Below are 19,687 nucleotides of genomic sequence, written 5' to 3'. Positions count from 1 at the left end.
GAGGTAGACCATCTGGCTCCACCGGACGACACCCCAAATAGAAAGGACATATATAAAGAAAATGCGGATTAGCCGCTGTATCGTGCTAGCAAATAAAAGGACATAAAAATCGTTAGGAAAAACAAAAGGAATCGAGTAAAATCAGTAGGCCACTGATGAGATCTCTTTTCAACCTCACTGAAATGAAAGCATTAGGAACAACCCCTCAGGAAAATATGAAACTAGTGAGGAAAGCCGAACTCAATGTCATGATGACTGCGAGACAACTCGGCTCCGCCGAACACCCCGCCCAATTAACGACAAACCCTAGGCAAATATTAGAAATATACAACACGAAAGCAAAGTAACCGGTTAAAACGTTTTTATTTGAACAAAAATATATTAAACAACTATTCACATGGCAAACGGCTGCAGCAACAAACCCACAATGCATTTCGCCGTCTGCTTGACGCCGTTCCTGTCCCTCCTTCCCCAAAGTAGCAATGTTGGGCTACTTTGGGCTGCTTTCTAGTAGGGTTTTTGGGCGTCAGAAAGTCTACAAAAGCCGTCGGCGACGGCCTGGGGTGGAGGACCATTACGCGAATAGTCCGGAGGCGACACCAAGGGCCAAGGCCTGTCCCCAGGATGAACCAAGGGACCCGTTCCTGGGGCCGTGGCAAAGAGCGGCCGGCCGCCAGCGGCCGGAGAAGGCATGGGCCCGACCCGAGATGTACTGGTCTTCCCATTCCCTTCCTCTTTCGGCGCCTTGCAGGCCACGAGGGGGGGATGTCTTGCATATGCCTCCGACCCCCCCCCCTCTTCTTCATCGCCTGATCCGGCCATAACAAATGTCAGCGAGACGCCGTGGGGTGCACTGAGAGGGAGAGGCGGCGCGGACGAGCCTCTCCCGCCTCCCCAGGTGGAGGCCCCTCAGCTGCACCCCCAACGCTCCACGCACCCAGCAAAGGGTTCGTCCACTGTGGCGGTATAGGGATGCTCCACGCGCCCAGCAAATGGTTCGTCCACTCTTGCGGTGCAGCGACGCTCCACTCACCCAGCAGGGTCTCGTCCACTGTGGCGGTGCAACGACGCTTCGCCCGACAGGCTGGAGTCCGTCTGCTCTTGCAACCCAGTGACTGCCGGTGGCTGCAGATCTCCTAAAAATGGCGGTCGACTTTGCAGGAATGGGCCTGGCATGAGAAGTTGGCCTGGTCGCCTGTCAACCAGAAAATGGGCCCCTGTCCAGAAGCGTTCTCCTCAGCTTTGAAGATTCTATGAGAACTGCGGAGGGCCCTCGACCTCCGCGGGCCCCCGACCGCCCCCCGATGGGAAAGGACTGCCATGATTGCCCGCAGAACGACCAAGATGTAGCCACGAGACGTTGGCGCTCTCATGCTGACGCCAGCCTCAGTTTGAATGACCAAAAATCCTGCAGACTACGGAGTCGATCAGTTCCGGTGGAACATCAGTATGACCCGGTAGGAAAGATTGTTGCCCCTCCCTTTTCTTTGATTGATGGTCCATGTCACCGGTCCCTTCTGTCGCCTCTTAGCGGAATTTCTGGACTGCCGAAAGAGATTCTGGTCCAACCCCGAGTTGGTGGAGACATTTTGAGTATACTTGGACCCGCCTGACCCCACCCAAAATGGCGCTGGTACAAACGAAACTAGCAATTCCCCGTTGTGTTCCGGATGCTCAGACTTGATATCATGAGATATGTATGCAGTTTTTGAAGCACATGGCGGGAGGGGATGAGTATTGCTTGAACATTCGGACAATGAATTGATATTAAGTTCTGACGCATCATTGATTATAGTATTATTGAAAGTTCTAATCTTCTGACGCTGATGGTACTTGCCCACAATGAATTTTCGATATGATTTTATTGCACTTATCGTACCTTGATGAAATAAAACGACCACCGACTCAGTTATGTCAAGTCAAGTCAAGTCAAGAGATTTATATAGCGCGCTACATACCCGTAGGGTCTCAAGGCGCTTGAGGAAGGGTGGGGAATTACTTGTCGAAAATCCAAGTTTTAAGTTGTTTTATGAATGCTAGGTGGTTCTGAGTAAGGCGAAGGTGAGTGGGAAGTGAGTTCCAGGTTTTAGCTGCCAGGTAGGAGAAGGATCTACCTCCCATGGTGGTTTTGTTGATGTGAGGTACAGTGGCAAGGGCTTGGTTGGAGGATCGTAGCTGACGGGAGGGGGTGTAGAAGGACAGTCGTGTGTTGAGGCATTCGGGTCCAAGTTCGTAAAGTGCTTTGTGTGCATGGGTTAGGAGGCGGAAAGTAATCCTCTTATTTACGGGGAGCCAGTGGAGGTTTTTCAGGTGACCAGAGATGTGTTCTTTACGCGGGATGTCTAGTATGAGCCTGGCTGAAGCGTTCTGGATGCGTTGGAGTTTTTTCTGGAGTTTTGCGGTGGTACCGGCGTATAGGGTGTTTCCGTAGTCCAGGCGGCTCGTGACCAGTGCGTGGGTGACCGTTTTTCTAGTTTCGGTGGGGATCCAGCGAAATGTTTTTTTGAGCATGCGAAGAATGTTGAAGCAAGATGATGAAACGGCGTTGACTTGTTTGGTCATCGAGAGTGAGGAGTCCAGGATGACGCCCAGGTTCCGTGCGTGGTCCGTCGGGATGGGTGCCTTTCCATGTTATGTTTTTCCTCAGATAAATATGCCCTCATGTACAGTCCCAGTCTGCTCCGTGGCTGGCCCACGTGGTTGTAGGCCCGCATTTGTACGTCATCATTTACGTGGTTGTATGCCTGCATTTATATGTCCTCATTTTTTAATAAAGATTTTGTGAAAACCAAATATAGTCGTAGCTCTTGGATTGGTAAGTTCGAATACATAGCCATTGTTTCCGATCTACGTAAAATACAGGCGAAATAAAGCAAGTCGGTTACTGAAAGGTCAAAAAGCAAAGTACCCAGAAATAGTGAAAATGTGAATGGTCCAAGTCTGTTACGTATATGTCTTTCTACTTTTGTGCAACATAAGGCAACCGATAAAGGTCCCAGTGTTCTGTTTTACTTTGTATGCCACATATCTCAGGGAAATTGTTTCAGATGTCCCTAAACCAGACCCGGTACCACTGTAGACCACCCCGACTCCTCGAAGGAGAACACGAGTTCAACCCCACCCTACACTGACTGCCCTTTTGTGTCGAAGACCCCCACCCGCACAAGATCCGCAATACCACACGTGGACGATCTATGCAATGTGCAGTCCATCAATGATTATGCCTCCCGCACTACCAGTCCCTCTGGGCTTAAAACGCCGAGATGGAAGGGACTGCACCCCGGGGAGATAGGTCGAGTACGCGGTAAGTAAAAGCCTTTTTGGGTGTATGTGCGCGGATGGGCCTTAAAACGCTGCCCCCACCCCCTCTTGTTCCCCTTCTCTCTGCAGGTCACATCGGAACATCGACTAAGGTATGGAGAAGACCTAAGCAACGAGCCATGGTTCCGCGGGGAAAAATGATACATTATCCATGGGGACTGCCCCTGAGGACATGACGACTTTGGGTGATATGAATGCACGCGTGTATGATCGGATGTTTATAACTCGACAGGATATACGTTGCACGCGTTGACTCGATAAGAGAGATGTTTTTGTACGACTTGAGTGATGATCGAACGACCGATGGAATGGGGAAAAAGGGGGTCTGAACATGGTGCCTCTTTGTTTACGACGAGCAAACATAGATATAATACTCCCTTACTTAGAAACGACCATCTCTCTCTCTCTCTCTCTGAACCCAACGACTGGAAGGGGAGGCCGAAACAGAAACTTGACGGGTTACTGCAGTATGACAAAAATATGACTCCAACCGGCCCCCGAATAATGCAACCCAGAATGACTTGCACCTACGAGTAGGATCGTGCGATAACTAAATAGGGGAAGGTTCAGGGCTATCCCAGGGTGAGGTTTACCCATGTACCCCCCTCCTGGAAGATTAAGAAAATTGTCAATGTTTAAGATTTACCACCTCCTTCTTGCACCCTCATAGACATGAAACTCGAAGCTGCCCATTGCCCCCCCGACTGACACCCTCCGTTGCCTCAGCCTGAATACCCATTCGCTAATAACGATTCAAAGGTCCCACCGTAAGTACTAGCCCGACCAGGTTAGTTCCCGAACAATTTACGAAAGTGTAAGTATTTGCAACAGAGGCCAACAGCAAAAGACAGCCAAGCAAATTAAATAGGATACTAAGGATGCGCAGCATGCAGGAGGAAATATCTTTGGCCAAGTACTGTTCTATGTGTTGTCCTGAGTTCTGTGTATAATACATGTACCCCCCCCGCCTGAATTCATGTGTACGTAGTGTATGATTTACGTTGTCCCTCAGTCTATGTCTCTCTATAACATGACCCCTACTGTTTTGTGTTGTGTGCGCAATAAATGGCCTATTATTGTACAGGTTTCTCTTTTTCTCTCTCTCCATGTTGTACGTGTACCGAATAGTTCATTTAAAATGCGGACGACTCTCCCTCCGAGGGTCCCCCCGCTGTTCCCTCTTCCTTTGCATGGTAACGTTGTGCTCCGCCGGCACGAGCTTAATTGGTTTTTTAACACAAAGGTGTTCGGCAAATTGACAGAAGCTAAAACAATTGTAATTTGCCATATTACTACCTCTCCTTTCCCTAAAATGATGGAACTTGAATTGGCTATGAAGGAAAGGACAGGTTAGACGACTGAAGTCCCCTAATCTGGCCTTCTTACAGGAGGACTATATGTCAGTGGCTTTCTGTTCTCAACTCGTTAGAGACAATGCCCAGATTGCCCCACCCCTCTGCACCCAAGTACAGATGTCCAAACGTCCCCGTTTTCTCCCGATTGGCCCCAACTCCATAGCACTAAGTATAACGGAGGACCCCGATTAACTGTTGCCCCCCCCCCGAGAAAAGAATGTTTAGCCACTATTCCCCTCTCTCATGTCGATAGAAGACCGCCAGGGCTAGGGTCAGAAAGCCACATACGTCATGAATGAACGCCAAATAGACTTGGTACATACTCAGTAGGCATGCCTATATACCTGCTCCACAGCGATAACTCCTGACCGTGGCCGATAAAACGTACCCCCAACTACCTAGAAACTGGGACGGAATTGAAATGTATAAATGCCTTCTCTTGCCAGTTTTCTAAAACCTGTTTTGTACTCATTCAAGGATACACAGTCACCGGAGGAGAGGGGCTGGACGTGACGCACAGCCTGGCCACTGATCACGAGACGCGTGTGACCTCGACCTAAGATGGAGCCGCAGAGCAGCGGGACGATGCACCACTCTCAAGCACAGAAAACGAAGGAATGGAGGGCTGCCTTGAAGCCCCCTACTTGTTGACCCACGCGTGCCAGAAGTCCCCGCCCCTTTGAGCCCGATTGATGGACCTGCCTGCGCATCACCCTTTTGCTCCCTTGGTCCGTCTCAAAGATCCGGTCCCACTCCGCCCTCTCCTCCGTCCATTATCCAACAGAACCCCCTTCTATCCTTTCCACGTGGATTTTGACTCCGAGAAAGAAATGCAGGTGCCCAGCATGAGGCACCCTTAAAAGAGATTAGTTAGGAAACAGGACTGTGATCTAACGACAAAGGACAGATCACACCCTGCGACGTGTAAAGAAGGACCCGAGCTGGACCTATAGCTCCACCGCCGGCACTCAACAGCGCCAACGAAAGAAAACGAACTACCAGAGCTTACCAGTGATGGCTCGCTACGGAACTTTCTACACCCCCTTGACTAAATTGCTTGCATTGGACTAAATTCCTCCCTCAACCACTTTTTGCCTGTAAAATGTTTAATCGGCCACTTTTAAAATACGACAAATGTAAATTTATATGTATTCCACCTTGTATGTCGCATCAACTGCACACGGTTATATGCAAATCCACCAGTATTGACGAATGCTATTCCATTGACAAACACACGACTATATGTACACCCCGTCAGCTATGATAAACCCACAAATGACTTAACTTATGTTAAAAAGCGGCGACTGTGGAAAATGACAATGTATATGTACATAAGCGGCGTTCATTTGTGTTCACCCTCACCACTGTTGAAGTTAAAGCGAAAGTCACGGCGCAGTGGCCCCGCCATCTTGCCCCCTTTTTAGGCCCCATCACGAACATAGATAGTAGCCATTTTGTGTACCATGACCTCTCTGCCCACTGCCAATAGCCTACATCTCTCTTTCTCTCTCTCCCCCCCCCGCGCCCCGACAGCCCCCGGTCTCTCCTGTTCGGGCCATGAACGCACCACTCCGTGCTGATCCCCTGCCCCCCCCCTCGCTCTCTCATCCTACCCATAGAACAGGCCCTTTTGGTAACCTCTTCCTCCCTGCCTGATTGCCCGGCCTGATCCCAGGCCATCACCTAGTCCAACAGATGCAGTTTATTGCTCCCTACAGTAGAACCTCGCCTCACATCAGAGGAGCGGTGGTTAATTAAGGCCTTCACACCCCTAGATCCGACCGACACCCCTGCCTTCCTCCCAGGAACACCCTTCCTCTCTTCTGATGACACCCCCCCCCCCCGCTACACCTGGCCTCTCGACCCAGTCCCATATCATAAAACTAGGTCTCGTGGATGTTCCGGCCCCGCAGAACAAACGTGATCTTATCGCCTGCCCAACCGTAGATCTTACCACCCCCCTCCTGCCCTCGTGTCCTGTTGGGACGTCCGGCTGCAGATTGCAATCACATGTTACATTTGGGAGGGGAAACAACATCAGAGCGACCGGTATGGGAATAGGCCTGAAGCTGGGATTCCAAGCATGCCTTTTCGTACTTCAAAGTGTCTTTATTACAATTAGGAATGTTTGTACATCATAAACCTGTGTATAAAAGACGGAGCCGTAGAGAAACTTGTTAGAGCACCTCGAGAAGATACCCTGTTGTCTGATTTGACGTGTTCTGCTCCGTCGGAAATAAACTCCTGTTTCCCGTTTTCCAGTCTCCAGTGCCTGCCTCTTTGTTTGGTAATCGTGAGTTGGGTGAGAAGCGGCTAACGCCGGGCATTCCTAGAAAAGGGGTAGAACAACCTGATTTGCCTGAACCCTTTTTCATCAACACCACAGCCCGAACCCTGCACAGATGGATCTCCGACAGCGTCGACACCATAGCCCCCTCAAGAAAAACAACAACACCCACACCAAGAAAGCTAGAGGGTTCACCACCAAACTTCGAGAGTCCAGACACACTTGCCGCCGCCTCGAAAAGGCCTGGAGGAACACCAAATCCACAGAAGCCCACAACAACTTCAGAGTCGCCTCCAACGCCCACCACCGACTCATCAGAAAAACAAGGAAAAAAGCGATTGAAGACAGAATCTCCATTCATGCTCACAACAGCAAAGAACTCTTCAACATCATCAAGGAGTTCGCCCAGCCCACCAGCGAATCCACCGACATCCCTCCCTCACAAGATCTCTGCGACAAACTCAGCACCTTTTTCCACCACAAAATCAAGAGCATCTACAACAACTTTGACGAAGACAACCATTACACTGAACCCTCACCAACCACCCCCGACACCTGAAGCCAGCGATCGACACCAGGACAGCCCTCTCCACCGAAGACACACTGAAAACGATTAAGTCAATCCACTCCAGGGCCCCCACGGACCCCTGTCCCCACCACTTCTTCAACAGAGCCGCTTACACCATCGCACCCATGCTCTGCCACACCATCAACCGCTCCCTGGCAACCGCCTCTTTCCCTGATGACTGGAAACATGCTGAGATAAACCCCCTCCTGAAGAAACCCTCGGCGGGCCCCACCCACCTAAAAAACTGCAGACCCATCTCCCTGCTCCCGTTCTCAGTGAAAGTCATCGAGAAAGCCATCAACAGCCAACATGCCACATTCATCGAAGTGCACAACATCATCAACTGCTCCCAATCCGGCTTCAGAAAAAAACACAGTACGAAAACCGCCCTCTTTGCCGCAACAGACGACATCCGTACCTTACTAGGCAAAGGAGAAACAGCAGCCCTCATCGACCTCTCAGCGGCGTTCGACACAGTCTCTCACCGCACCCTAATATGCAGACTCCACGACGCAGGGATCCAAGACAAGGCCCTCGACTGTATCCGCGCCTTCCTCTCCAGCAGAACGCAGTGGGTCAGACTCCCCCCCCTTTCCTCTCAGAGCCTACACCTACCACCTGCAGAGTCCCCCAGGGGTCCTCCCACAGCCCTAAGCACTTCAACGTTTACATGGCTTCCCTTGCCCCCATCGTCAGAATCTACGAACTCAACATTGTGTCATATGCAGCCGACACCCAACTCATCCTCTCCCTATCCAACGAACCCAACACCGCCAGACACAACTTTAGAGAAGGCATGGAAGCCGTTGCCAAATGGATGAAAAACAGCTGCCTACAACTAAACACAAACAAAACCGAAGTACTCATCATGGGCCCAAACCCAGACCCCTGGAACGACACCTGGTGGCCCCCCGCCCTCTGAAGCCCACCCACCCCCACGGACCACGCACGCAACCTGGGAATCATCCTGGACTCAGAGCTCAAAATGGACCACCACATCAACTCCGTCTCGTCCTCCTGCTTTCACACCCTGCGCCTCCCACGTAAGACCTTCAAATGGATCCCACTCGAACACAGAAAGACCGTCACTCACGCCCTGGTCACCAGCAGGCTCGACTACGGCAACGCACTCTATGCCGGAATAAACAAAAACCTCACCTGCAAGCTACAGAACATCCAAAATGCTGCCGCAAGACTGGTCCTCAACCTGCCAAGACACTGCCACATCTCCCAGCACCTGCGCACACTCACCTGGCTCCCCATCGAAGCTAGAGTCACCTTCAAGATGCTAACCCACGCTCACAAGACCCTCCAAGACAGCGGACCAGCATACCTGAACAGCCGACTCGAATTCCAGGCAACCCATTAGGACCCTACGATCAGCCCAGCTCCTACGCCGTGGTCCCCCGCACCAGTAAGACCAGCTCGGGAGGCCGCTCCTTCTCCTTCCAGGCGGTCAGTGCCTGGAATGACCTTCCGCTCCACCTCAGACAGATAACATTGCTCCCCATCTTCATAAGAAACCTCAAACCTGGCTCTTCGACAGACCCCCTTCTTGATGGACTGGAACCTGTGACCCCCCCCCACACACACATCCCCAGCGCCTTGAGACCTTTACGGGTGAGTAGTGGCGCTTAACAAACACCTGATTTCATTTGATTTATTTGATTTGATTTCAGCTGTCCAGAGAAACACTCCAAAAGTTGCAAGAACATTGGGATTGGAACAACCGCAGTAGACAAAGCAATGCTAAAATCAGGCTGATCCAACATAGGTCAAGAACTGATAGATTCATGTCTGGTTTTCAAAATAACCACTGACCGTCTAACTGATTTTCATTTAGATCCATTTTATGTAAATTTATTTTGTGTGTATCCTGAAAAACTAGCATTGATCCAGCCCTTCCTAGAACTACATTGGACATCCCCTATTTAAAGAAAGCTACTTTTTCTAAACTTACTCTGACGGCCTGGCGGAGTATTGGCCATCAAAGTAAGGGCATGATGCGCCTGTCTGTCATTTTTAGGGCAGATGGCTGATGTCCTTTTTTAGGACGAGCCTTGGCAGCGTCTGTGGTATCCTTTCATATTTGTCATTGGCTTGTGTCATTGCCCTTCGTAAATGCTGGCTTCTTATTCGTTAATAGGCTTGTTAGTCCCTCCTTAGTACCGCCTTATCTTCATTTGTAACCTCCCATGAGGACTGGCAACTTTACTTTGGTTGTTACACAGTATGTCTTTTTTTAGTCTGTAAGCACTATTTTCTTTAATGAGTTTCTCCTACTGCAGGCACGGCATGCTTTCCTGCAACATTCAGCGCACCATGCTTGCTTTCACTTTCCGAGCAGCCCGGGACAATGGCGGCCACTTCTTTGAATAGGTCTTGCATTTAAAAGAGTTAGATCTATTAGCATTGTAAATGACAATACCTTTTATTTATATGTTAATTAGCAAAACAGGTAAATAAAAGGCATTGACATTTACAATGCCAATAGCTTAAACTCTCGCAAATGCGAGACCTATTGCATTGCAAATGCTTGTTCTGTGTGTTCCCTCCAGGGAAAACCTTGCCATTTGAATAGAATAATTAAAATATTAACTCCAACACTGGGGGGGGGGGACTCTCTGGGTGTGGGGGCCATTGATTAGTTGTTTTTCAAAACCAAACTCCCACTTTGGTAGTTTGTTTTTGACAAACAAATGGTTTGATGGACTGCCATCAAAACCAACAGTGGCCATACTTAAAACATTTGGTACCTTCAAAGGAACCACCATGACATCTCTTCCTCTGAAATCACTGCTGGGCCACCGGTGATCTGTAAATGTGGCAGGGGGTAGTCTGTGAGGGTGGTGGACGTACTGCCCTCCGCCACCCTGACAACATACCGCCTGCCAAACCCTAAATCGTGCGCATATCGTCATGTCATCCCATCTAGAAGAAAGTATATTGCCAATCTTAAAAGCGCAGCGTGAGCCTGTAGTGAATGCGTATGCTCCTGCATCATGCCGCATGGCACTTGGAGTACTGTCGGGTGAGTTGTTGCCCACATAATTTGGAAAACATCTTTTTGCCGAGATTTACTATGGGACTGACAAAGTGCTACGTGGTCGAAGAGTTTACTTTTGGTACCTTGAAAAATTAGAAGAACAAATATCTGCATGTTTGACATTTATCCCATGATATTTATGCAGGAGCAAAAGAGGCATACACATTCACTGCAGGGTCATGCTGCGCTTTTAGGGTGACAATTCACCTTCTTCCAGAAGCGATGACGTGGACGATATGTCGACATGGGCCTGATTTCGGGCTTGTCAGGCGGTGCACAGTCTGTCGGGTGGCAGAGGGTATTACGCCCCCCACCCTGACAGCCCACCGACTGCCAAATTTAGAGATCCCCACCAGTGATTTCCAACTTCAGAGGACGAACCAATTTGGAGGTGACATAGTTATGACGTGTTATTATCTGTCCTTTGAGAAATTGGTGTACAAATGTGATTGCTTTGCTAGAGATTGAGTACAATTATAACTTTTAATCAAACATATCCAACTAGTGAAATTACCCTTTCCTTTGAGTGAAGAAGAATCTCTTTCTTAATGTGAGGTGATCACTTGGTACCTGGTAACAACTCCCATCTTACTCCTGGCAGTGTGACATCTTTCAACTAGGTCTGTACTTGTAATTTAACTAGTAGTGCCAGAGGCCACGGTGATGTAGGTTACTGACAGTCCATCTCATGGGCGTGTCTCTTGATTATTACAGTCTGCCATCCTCCTGCTAAGAGGAATTTTGATAGTTGGAACATTGAAATAAAAAAGGCCTTTACTATAATTTGGTAAGAGCAGACCTAATAAAACCATTAGCTGGACTTATTCAAAGTGGTGTAGATTCACTTAGCTCAACTAGTAAACAGCCTTCTAGCCTGGGCGATCTCTAGTACCTGAGTTTCCTGCTACCTCCACTTTTGTAAGGAATAATTTGGATGCTAAGAGGAAACGAGTTGGACTTTACCTGAATGAAATATGCTTGTTTATTTTATTAAAGCTCAGCTCAGAGTCATGGTTCCCTCTTTCTTCATTACAATACAAAGCAATAACTTTGACTATATCCGTATTTGAAGTCTAGTATTGTTGTTTAGTATGAACTTGAACTTGTTTCATGCTGTGTGTTGTGGTTTATTTCAGATATCCGCCCTGCATGTGGACTGCCAATCCCTGGTTCTGGCTTTGCAGGAGCTGCCCCTCTATCTCAGGGTGAACGTGGAAGCTGAACTCGTCCAGGTAATGCACAGTGATATCCAGGCGCTTAAGTGCTGAGCTCTTTGATTCAAAGTGTCTCCTTAACTCCTTCCGTGCTCCGTTGGCCGACGGGAGCACCCCCCTCCCCAGTGCTGCGAACAGCCAACGGCCGTCGCAGCCCCGCCCACCTAATGGAACGCCCGCACCGCGGCGGAATTGCCGCCGCGGTTAAGACCATATGTGAGTGCTTTTACTTGAGTCCTTTTCAGTCAGTGTCTTGGTGAATGCATGAAACATGCAGCAGTGCTCTTGTATGTTTTTTGTTACCAAGGAAACAAAATGGAAAAATCCACAATGACAGAAAAACATGATCACAACATATTATTGGCAAAAAATCAATAACTTTAAAATGTTTATATCATGATTATTCAACTGATGAGGACTTTTACAAGAGCTATGGTTAGAATTAGGGTAAAGGTTGGTGTATGAAGGTGGATATCTGACTATATGGTTACCCCAACTTTTTGCCTAGTGTTTAGCTGGTTTTTGACTTAGTTGGCCTGGGATCCTCCTATCCAGGGCCCCAGGCTATCTGCTCTCTCTGTAAAATGGACTCCATGTACTTTAGGTACATATCTAATTGGATATTGGGTCACCTTGTGAACCCCTGTATAGGGTACCATAGGTACCCAGGGCATAGGTGCATCCAAGGCTTACCAGGGGCTGCAGCATGTATTATGCCACCCCTGGCTAGCCATCCAAACTGACACCACAGGCTGATCACTCAGCTTGGGCAAGGTCGTGTAATCACCCCTTGCTTAGATATAGTATTCCTATATCTACCCTTATATATAGACACATATATACCTGTAAGTCACTCCTATGGCAGGCCTTAACAATCCTGGAGGCAAAGTGCTTGGTTTTATGTGAGATGGTGCTCTAGCATGAGCTGAGCCTGTCTACAGCTTTCGGAACCATGTCCTTATACCTGTTCTCCGATATAGCCATACCATATACTCTTAAGTGCATTATAATCCTTGCCGTTATTGCTAATTTTGGTTTGGCTTTATCAAAAAAATGTCATGTAAGGTGTCATACGCTTTGGAATACTACCCCCCACGCCAGTTCTGGCGGCGGGGTAGCATTCCACCCTTCTAGAGGGAGAAGACATGTAAGTTCCACTTTACCCGGTTAAAGTTAACCAGAGCCTCAGCATAACAAAATGGATGCTACTGCCACAGACACGAGTCTGACCTCCTGCTGCTGGACGAAACTCCGGCAGTGGAGGCCTGGACAATAGGTTTCCTGCCTTGGGAGGTGCTAGCACCTCCCCTGACAGACGTGTATTGGGGCAGGGTGGGTTGAAAGAAATGAGACACTGCCTGGGGCACACAAGGTGCTCCACGCATAGCCCGGTTCAAACCAGTTGCTGGGGCACTCTAGCCCCAGCTCTGGGGCGAAACTGGACCAAGGGAAAGGGGTGTAACCACCCCCTTCCCAGGTTCCACCCACAGGAGGGACCTAGCAGGTAATCCAGCCCCTTAATTTGGTATAACGATAGGAGCTGAGACTATAGATTGTAGATTTATCCTGGAAAGAAACTCTGAAACAAACTCTTGGACCTTCGACGTTCCATTTCGACTGGAAGACTGAAGACATCTCCCTTGTAGTCAAGGAGTGACCACCCTGTGCAAACAGGCACCGCCATTAACTTGCCGGTTTGCTTTGTCGACGCTCCAGCCGGATCCCGAAGACTTAGCAACGCAGCCTCTGGACTTCCAGACTTCTCTGACTCCGACCCACATCCACAGCAAAGCTGAGACCCGTGGCGGACACGAGAGACGTGAGACCGGACACCCTGCAGTACCTGCTTTTTGCTAACTGTGCAGCTTCTGAGGCGTCCTCGAATTTGTGCATTGGGGTTTGAGAAGCCCCAACCCCGAGCAGTAAGTGCACCGAAGCTCAGCCCTCCACACGCCACGAGTGCCGCGTGGGGCCTGCGCCTGCATTTCTCCTCGACGCGTCTTCGCGGTTGCTAGCCCGTTGGCTAGTGGCCCTCCCGAAGACATCCTTTTGAAACAACACCACTTGTCTGGTTGCTCTGGGCTTGCTCCTGCTTTCCTGAAAAGGGGAAGCTCCCCAGACCTTGCTGGTCTGAACAGATGCAGATCTTCCCTTCCTGTGTGGGTTGCCTTTGCCAAGGCTTGTTCGGTCCAATCCGGATACCGACACCGCCAACAGCGAGATCCTTCGTGGGACAGTCCGTACCCAGCTCCTGGTCGTCATCGACGCCTCCTGGTCCACGTGGCTGCAGAGACAAGCTTCACATCCTCACCTGATTGCATCTCGACATCGTCTGGTTCCTTCCTGGTTCCTTCCTGGTCACTGGCTAGTGACCCAGACTCTGTCCCCTCTGCTTTCAGGTTCTTCTCGACTCCGATCCACCCTTGGATCCATCTGGACATCTTCCTCCTGGTCGCCTGCAGCACTTTCTTGCAGCTCTCCATAGGATTGATCGACGAAACCCGACACGGAAGAACACCTATGCACCCAGCTTCCCTGGGTGAGGTAACTCGAGTACTCCGGTGCTCCCGTGGGTAACAACTATCCAAGTGTCCTAGTTTAACTGGGTTTTCCCGTAGTCCACCCGGAAGTGTCCGAAAGTGGACTCAGCAAAATCATTAGGCATTACCCTCGACTGCAATCTCAATATGCATCACCACATCAGCAATGCTACGAAAAGTGCTAATTTCCAAATCAACACATTAAGAAAGCTGAAACCTTTCCTACCCGCTAATGACTTCAGAACTGCAGTCCAAGCCCTAGTAATCCCCCAAGTGGATTATGGAAGTGTTGCCCTCTGTGGCCTCCCCCGTTCGACTACCGCCCCACTTAAAGCCTCTATCAATGCTGCAGCCAGACTTATCACAGGCTCAAAAAAACGGTCACACATCTCTCCCGACCTCAGATCCCTAAACTGGCTACCATACACCTGAAAATAGCATGCATGACTCACAAGGCCATATACCACAACTCGCCCAGTTATCTCGCTCAGAAACTGACAATCTCGGGTGGCACAAGAGATACAAGAAGCGCAAAGAACCTTCTTCTGAAACCCCAAAGATTCCACAAGATGAAGACATATAAGCGCTCCTTCTCTGGGATGGCTCCCAGGATATGGAATTCCCTTCCTCCAGAAATCAGACTTATCCCATCCACGGCTTCCTTCAAGAAAGAAGTAAAAGCCCTACTCTTAGCTAAATTCACATGAATTTAGTCTAATATACCTTCGTTCTCATTTTGTCTCCTCCAGAAAACTTTGCAGAGTTGTCCTCCCATACTCCGCTACAACCTTCACTATGTTTCATCTACTTAATTTGTTTTGCACATCTATGCTGGACATATTTTCTGATCGTTGGCCCACCTTTACAACGTTGCTACCTCACATGTTTAACATTTGCCTAATTTGTTTGCTCATATTTGCTTGATATATTTTGTTTAGCCTTCATTCCTTTATTACTGTACAGTTGCCCTCCTTTACACTGTTGCCTCCCCTCCTTGTTTACATTTGATCAATTTGTTTTTGCTCAACTTTGTTTTATATCTTGTTTAGCTTTTTATCTGTTTTTATCCTACCTGTGTGTAAAGCGCTCTGATATCTGCAAGGATCTTGTTCGCGCTCTATAAACCTTTCAAAATAAATAAATAAACTACTTTGTAACTTTTACGTTCCCATTGATTCTCAATGGTAACTCGCGTGTGTGTTTAGACACTGCACACGCATCCTGTGGGTCTCCTACTTCTAATCCTTTGGTTGATCAGTGTAGCTCCAGCGATTTACTAGGCCCTAGGCCTACTCACCTTTCCTGAAGTGGTTCTTATACCACTTCTTTAGTATATGGTTCGTGAGGCCCCTAGAGCAGAATTGTATTTGTGCAACTTATAGTATGCTTATTGAGTAACTTGTGCTGTATCTCGAACTCTGAACTCCTAAAGAGTGCATAGGGGTTGTGTTAGTCATAAATACATATATATTTGATATATACCTTGTGTGGTGTCCTTTCATTTGGTATTCAAGGGATTATAATTGGTAAAACAATTGGCTTCACATGCTCTCTGAAATATTAACCTAAGACTGCTTTGTCAATGCTACCACTAGGATAGCTGGTCTATAAGGTTGACTTTACAACCATCACCATAAGGGTTGTTTGGACTGGTGCAAGGTGCTCACCAGAATAGTGATCATCATATACCAGGCCAACTTCTCACAGTTGGAGTAAGAGTTTGGAGTGTCATAAAGTAAAATGATTGGGCCCCTCTTCAGATTGTGGTGAGGGGCCCATGAGACTCCCATACCTCACAGAAATGAATAGCACTGAGATGGAGTAAGGAACCCTCTCCACCGAAAAGGCCGCATTATGCAACTGGATCTGGATTAGGTCTGGGACTGTTTGTTTCTTCATTATTATCAATGGAATGCTAAATAAACTAATCGTCAGAAGGGGTTGGCCATAAAGAGGTCCTCATTATTCATGTTGACTTTGCTCCTTTCTCCTCAATGTTTTGAGGCCTCAGCGACGCAGTATGTCCATAGCACGTTAAATATATTGTCACCTTGGCTGACATGAGGATTTAGAACACAGCATAAGGCTGTGTAGCACAGGGCACCTCAGGAGGACTTTTTAGAGTGTACTTTTAGAAAGTATACTCATCACAGATACTTAAGCAACAGATCCCTTATAGCACCCTTAGGGATTTTGTTGTGGGTTGAGAAAAAGAGAAAAAGATCTCACCAGAAGATCACACTGCACTAGTAACTCTTCCTAAACTCAGCATAGTAGTATCTGCGTATTTTGAGTTTCCTTCCGGCATAGCTGTTTGTTTTCTAGGCACCCTCTGAGACCTTTCAGGGAGGCTGTCTGTACAAGAAACTTTTTGTATCTTCTGAAAACAGTTGGGTAGGATGTAGGGAAGGCAGAGAGCATTGTCATTACTGACAGACTCCCAACCACAGTCTTCAAGCACGGTCCCCTCTAGACAGGAGTGTATCTGTGTATCCTCACACATTAATGTAAACATTTACTGATGTAAAGTGCTCTGATACCCTCATGTCTTGCTAGTGCCATATATAACCCTTAAATAAATACATAGGGGTGTGGACATAAGGATGGCAGTAATATGGTACTACTAGCCTTTACACAGTAGTGGTAAGTCTCTCCCTTTCCTGCTGCCAAACTGAGCCCCCCAAAACTAGTAAGCGCTGCCAGTAACAAGTAACCTCAACACTTGAGTAACTGTCGGGGTGATTCCTGCAAATTGTGTCCACTTGGGTCACTGAAAATAGGGCTGCCTTCACTGGGAAACCCCAAACACTGCAGTGGAACAGCTAGTTCAAACACTTGAGGATTTATTTTCCTGGCTACTCTATAGCCGAGCAGCTATAAACATACATGCTAAGAAGTGTTACATGGACGGGGAGACTCAATATAGAGTCAAACGTTTGTAGACATGCTAAGAGAGTTGTGTGTCATGGTTTGGGATACATAAACTGTAATGGGATGTCATTCGAAGCCCTGGACTGAGTCCATAATCTAGAAACAGTCAAGGATAGTGTAGTTCAGCTACCCAAATCTGATAAAGAATCCACTAGTGGGTCCTCTCTCCAAATTTTAAGGTGACCATGATGGTAGAGTGATAAATCTTGCTCTACTAACTATTTTCCTTTGACCGTTGACTTATTGTTATGGGTAAGCATGTAGAGCGAAAGTTGGGCTGCCAGATAATAAAAAATATCATTCCAGAACTTCTGGATCAAGGGGCACTGTAATATTATATTAGTCCAGTTGGCACAAGGTGAATATGGCACCGGAAGCACTGCCCTGATTGATTGGGATAAACCTTGGCTACAAAGCAAGGGGTTCTATACAATAGCCACTTGCTGAAAAATAACATCCTTCTCCAGTTAGCCCCTCTGACTGAACTAACATTTAAATGATTAATTGTAGACCACATATTTGCTGTAATTTCCAAGTTCTCATATTTACCCCATTTTGTTATGGCCTTGGCCTCCAGATCAACCCCTTTATTTGCGGCTAAACATTTTTTCCAATCCCCCGGCTTTTTCACTACCCTATCTTCCAGCAAGTCGTAGACTGTTTCTGGCCACTAATCTGAAGCAGATCAAGTTTGCTAAAGAATTTACTGATCATATTATATGACCCAAGGAGGAGGAAATTGCTCGGGATTACTTGAGACATTTCGCTAACCTTCATCCATCTATCATTCCGGAAAAATCGGAGAGTTTATGAAAACCAGTCTTGGTCCAATTTTGTGTAATTAAAAACGAATCGCTAATACCTGCTGAGACAAAAAGATCAGCTATTGGGATTGTGACATTAATAACTGGAATGGAATACCATCTAAAAATGCCTGATGTTTATGAAAAAAACAATGTAAACACTTATATCTTAATAATTTAGGAGATCTAAATATTGATAATGGGCAGCGGATTTGATTTTCTTTGCATATTAAATTCATAAAGAAGTTAATTTAAAAAAAACGACTGTGAACCCTGCTTAAATCTAGACATGTAATGTGCAAAATATGCAAAATAGTATTCCCTCAAATTGGGGAGGGCTAAGCCACCATCTTCCAATTTCTCATATAAAGTGCTCAGTGCAATTCGGGGAACTTGTCCCACAGGAACGATGTAAACATTGACTCTAATTTCGTGAAAAAAGGAGTTCACTAAGACACAGGGAATTGCTGAAAAAAGTACATTGAACAGTGGAAGCACCGACATTTTGATCAAAGCGACCCTACCGTGAATGGTTAAAGGGAGAGAATTCCATGGTTTAAATAAGTCCTGAACTTTTCGTAGCAATGGTACGAAATGCAAATCATTTAGTTCCGAAATGAAAGGCAAACAATAGACCCCTAGGTACCTCTTGGGATTAGAATTTAAGCACGGAAGAATATCGGGGTGCCTTGAGGAAGTTACCAAGTGGATAAGTCTGTCTCACCTAAAACCTAATGGCGAAAAAACTGAGCTTTTGATTCTCGGCAACCCTCTAAGTTAAAACTTAGCAAGCACAATGTGGCCGTCTAGTATGGGCTCAGTGCCAGTCTCAAAATCAGATATAAAATGTCTGGGAATCTGGCTAGACCAAGACCTCACTTTCAAAGTACAGGCTAGGAAGATGGCTGCCTCATGTTATGGCTTACTTAGAATGATCCGTAAAGTCCTCCCCCTTTTACCATTTCCAGCAAAAAAACTACTGATCCAGGCATTAATTCTGTCAAGGATAGACTATGGCAATACCCTCTACCTAGGGGCACCGAAATCAGTGGTCGCTAAACTGCAAGTTGTACAAAAGTGTGCAGCAAGACTACTGACAGGGACCCTGAATCGCTGCTCTGCAAGGCCTGCGCTATGCTCCCTCCACTGGCTCCAGGTGCAAGAGAGAATTAACTTTAAGGCCCTCTGCTTTGCCCATAAGTCTCTGGACGGGAGTGGAACTCCGATCAATAAAGCCATGATCCGCCCCTACAGGGTGAATAGAAAACTTTGCTCTTATGAGCACCACCTATTAGTTGTTCCCAGGATTAAGAAGGCCAGAAGTGGCGGCTGTTTTCAAACACTGCCGCCAGACTTTGGAACACTCTTCCACTGGACCTTTGTAGGGAGCCCAACCATCTCACCTTCCGAAAACAGCTAAAAACCTTGCTCTTCCCCCTAAGGTGTTGTGCTTCTAGTTACTGTGTCAGCGGAGGGATGCTCCCGGGTAGCCATGCGCTATATAAAAGCCATTTTATTTAGTCATTCATTCACTTAGCAATTAGAATCCGTGGGTGTCAGCTGGATTCAGGAGTCCGTGTGTGAGTCCTCTTCCAGCTGGAGACAGGGCTCTTCTTCCTGCA

The 19,687-nt window shown here is 47.6% G+C and overlaps 1 protein-coding gene across 1 annotated transcript in view; it reads left to right on the top strand.

The window, feature by feature from the left end:
• AVEN (apoptosis and caspase activation inhibitor) overlaps nucleotides 1-19,687 on the top strand; it is a 959,958-nt gene that overhangs the window by 860,736 nt on the left and 79,535 nt on the right. The window contains exon 4 of the mRNA XM_078659451.1: nucleotides 11,714-11,809. Within this exon, the coding sequence (XP_078515577.1) occupies nucleotides 11,714-11,809 (96 nt within the window). The remainder of the gene's footprint in view (nucleotides 1-11,713; nucleotides 11,810-19,687) is intronic.

The sequence above is a fragment of the Lissotriton helveticus genome, chromosome 9 (genome assembly GCF_964261635.1).
Source record: "Lissotriton helveticus chromosome 9, aLisHel1.1, whole genome shotgun sequence".
In the NCBI taxonomy this organism is placed as follows: domain Eukaryota; kingdom Metazoa; phylum Chordata; class Amphibia; order Caudata; family Salamandridae; genus Lissotriton; species Lissotriton helveticus.
Note: the sequence above shows the minus strand (reverse complement) of the source record. Positions and strands in the feature narration are given on the sequence as shown.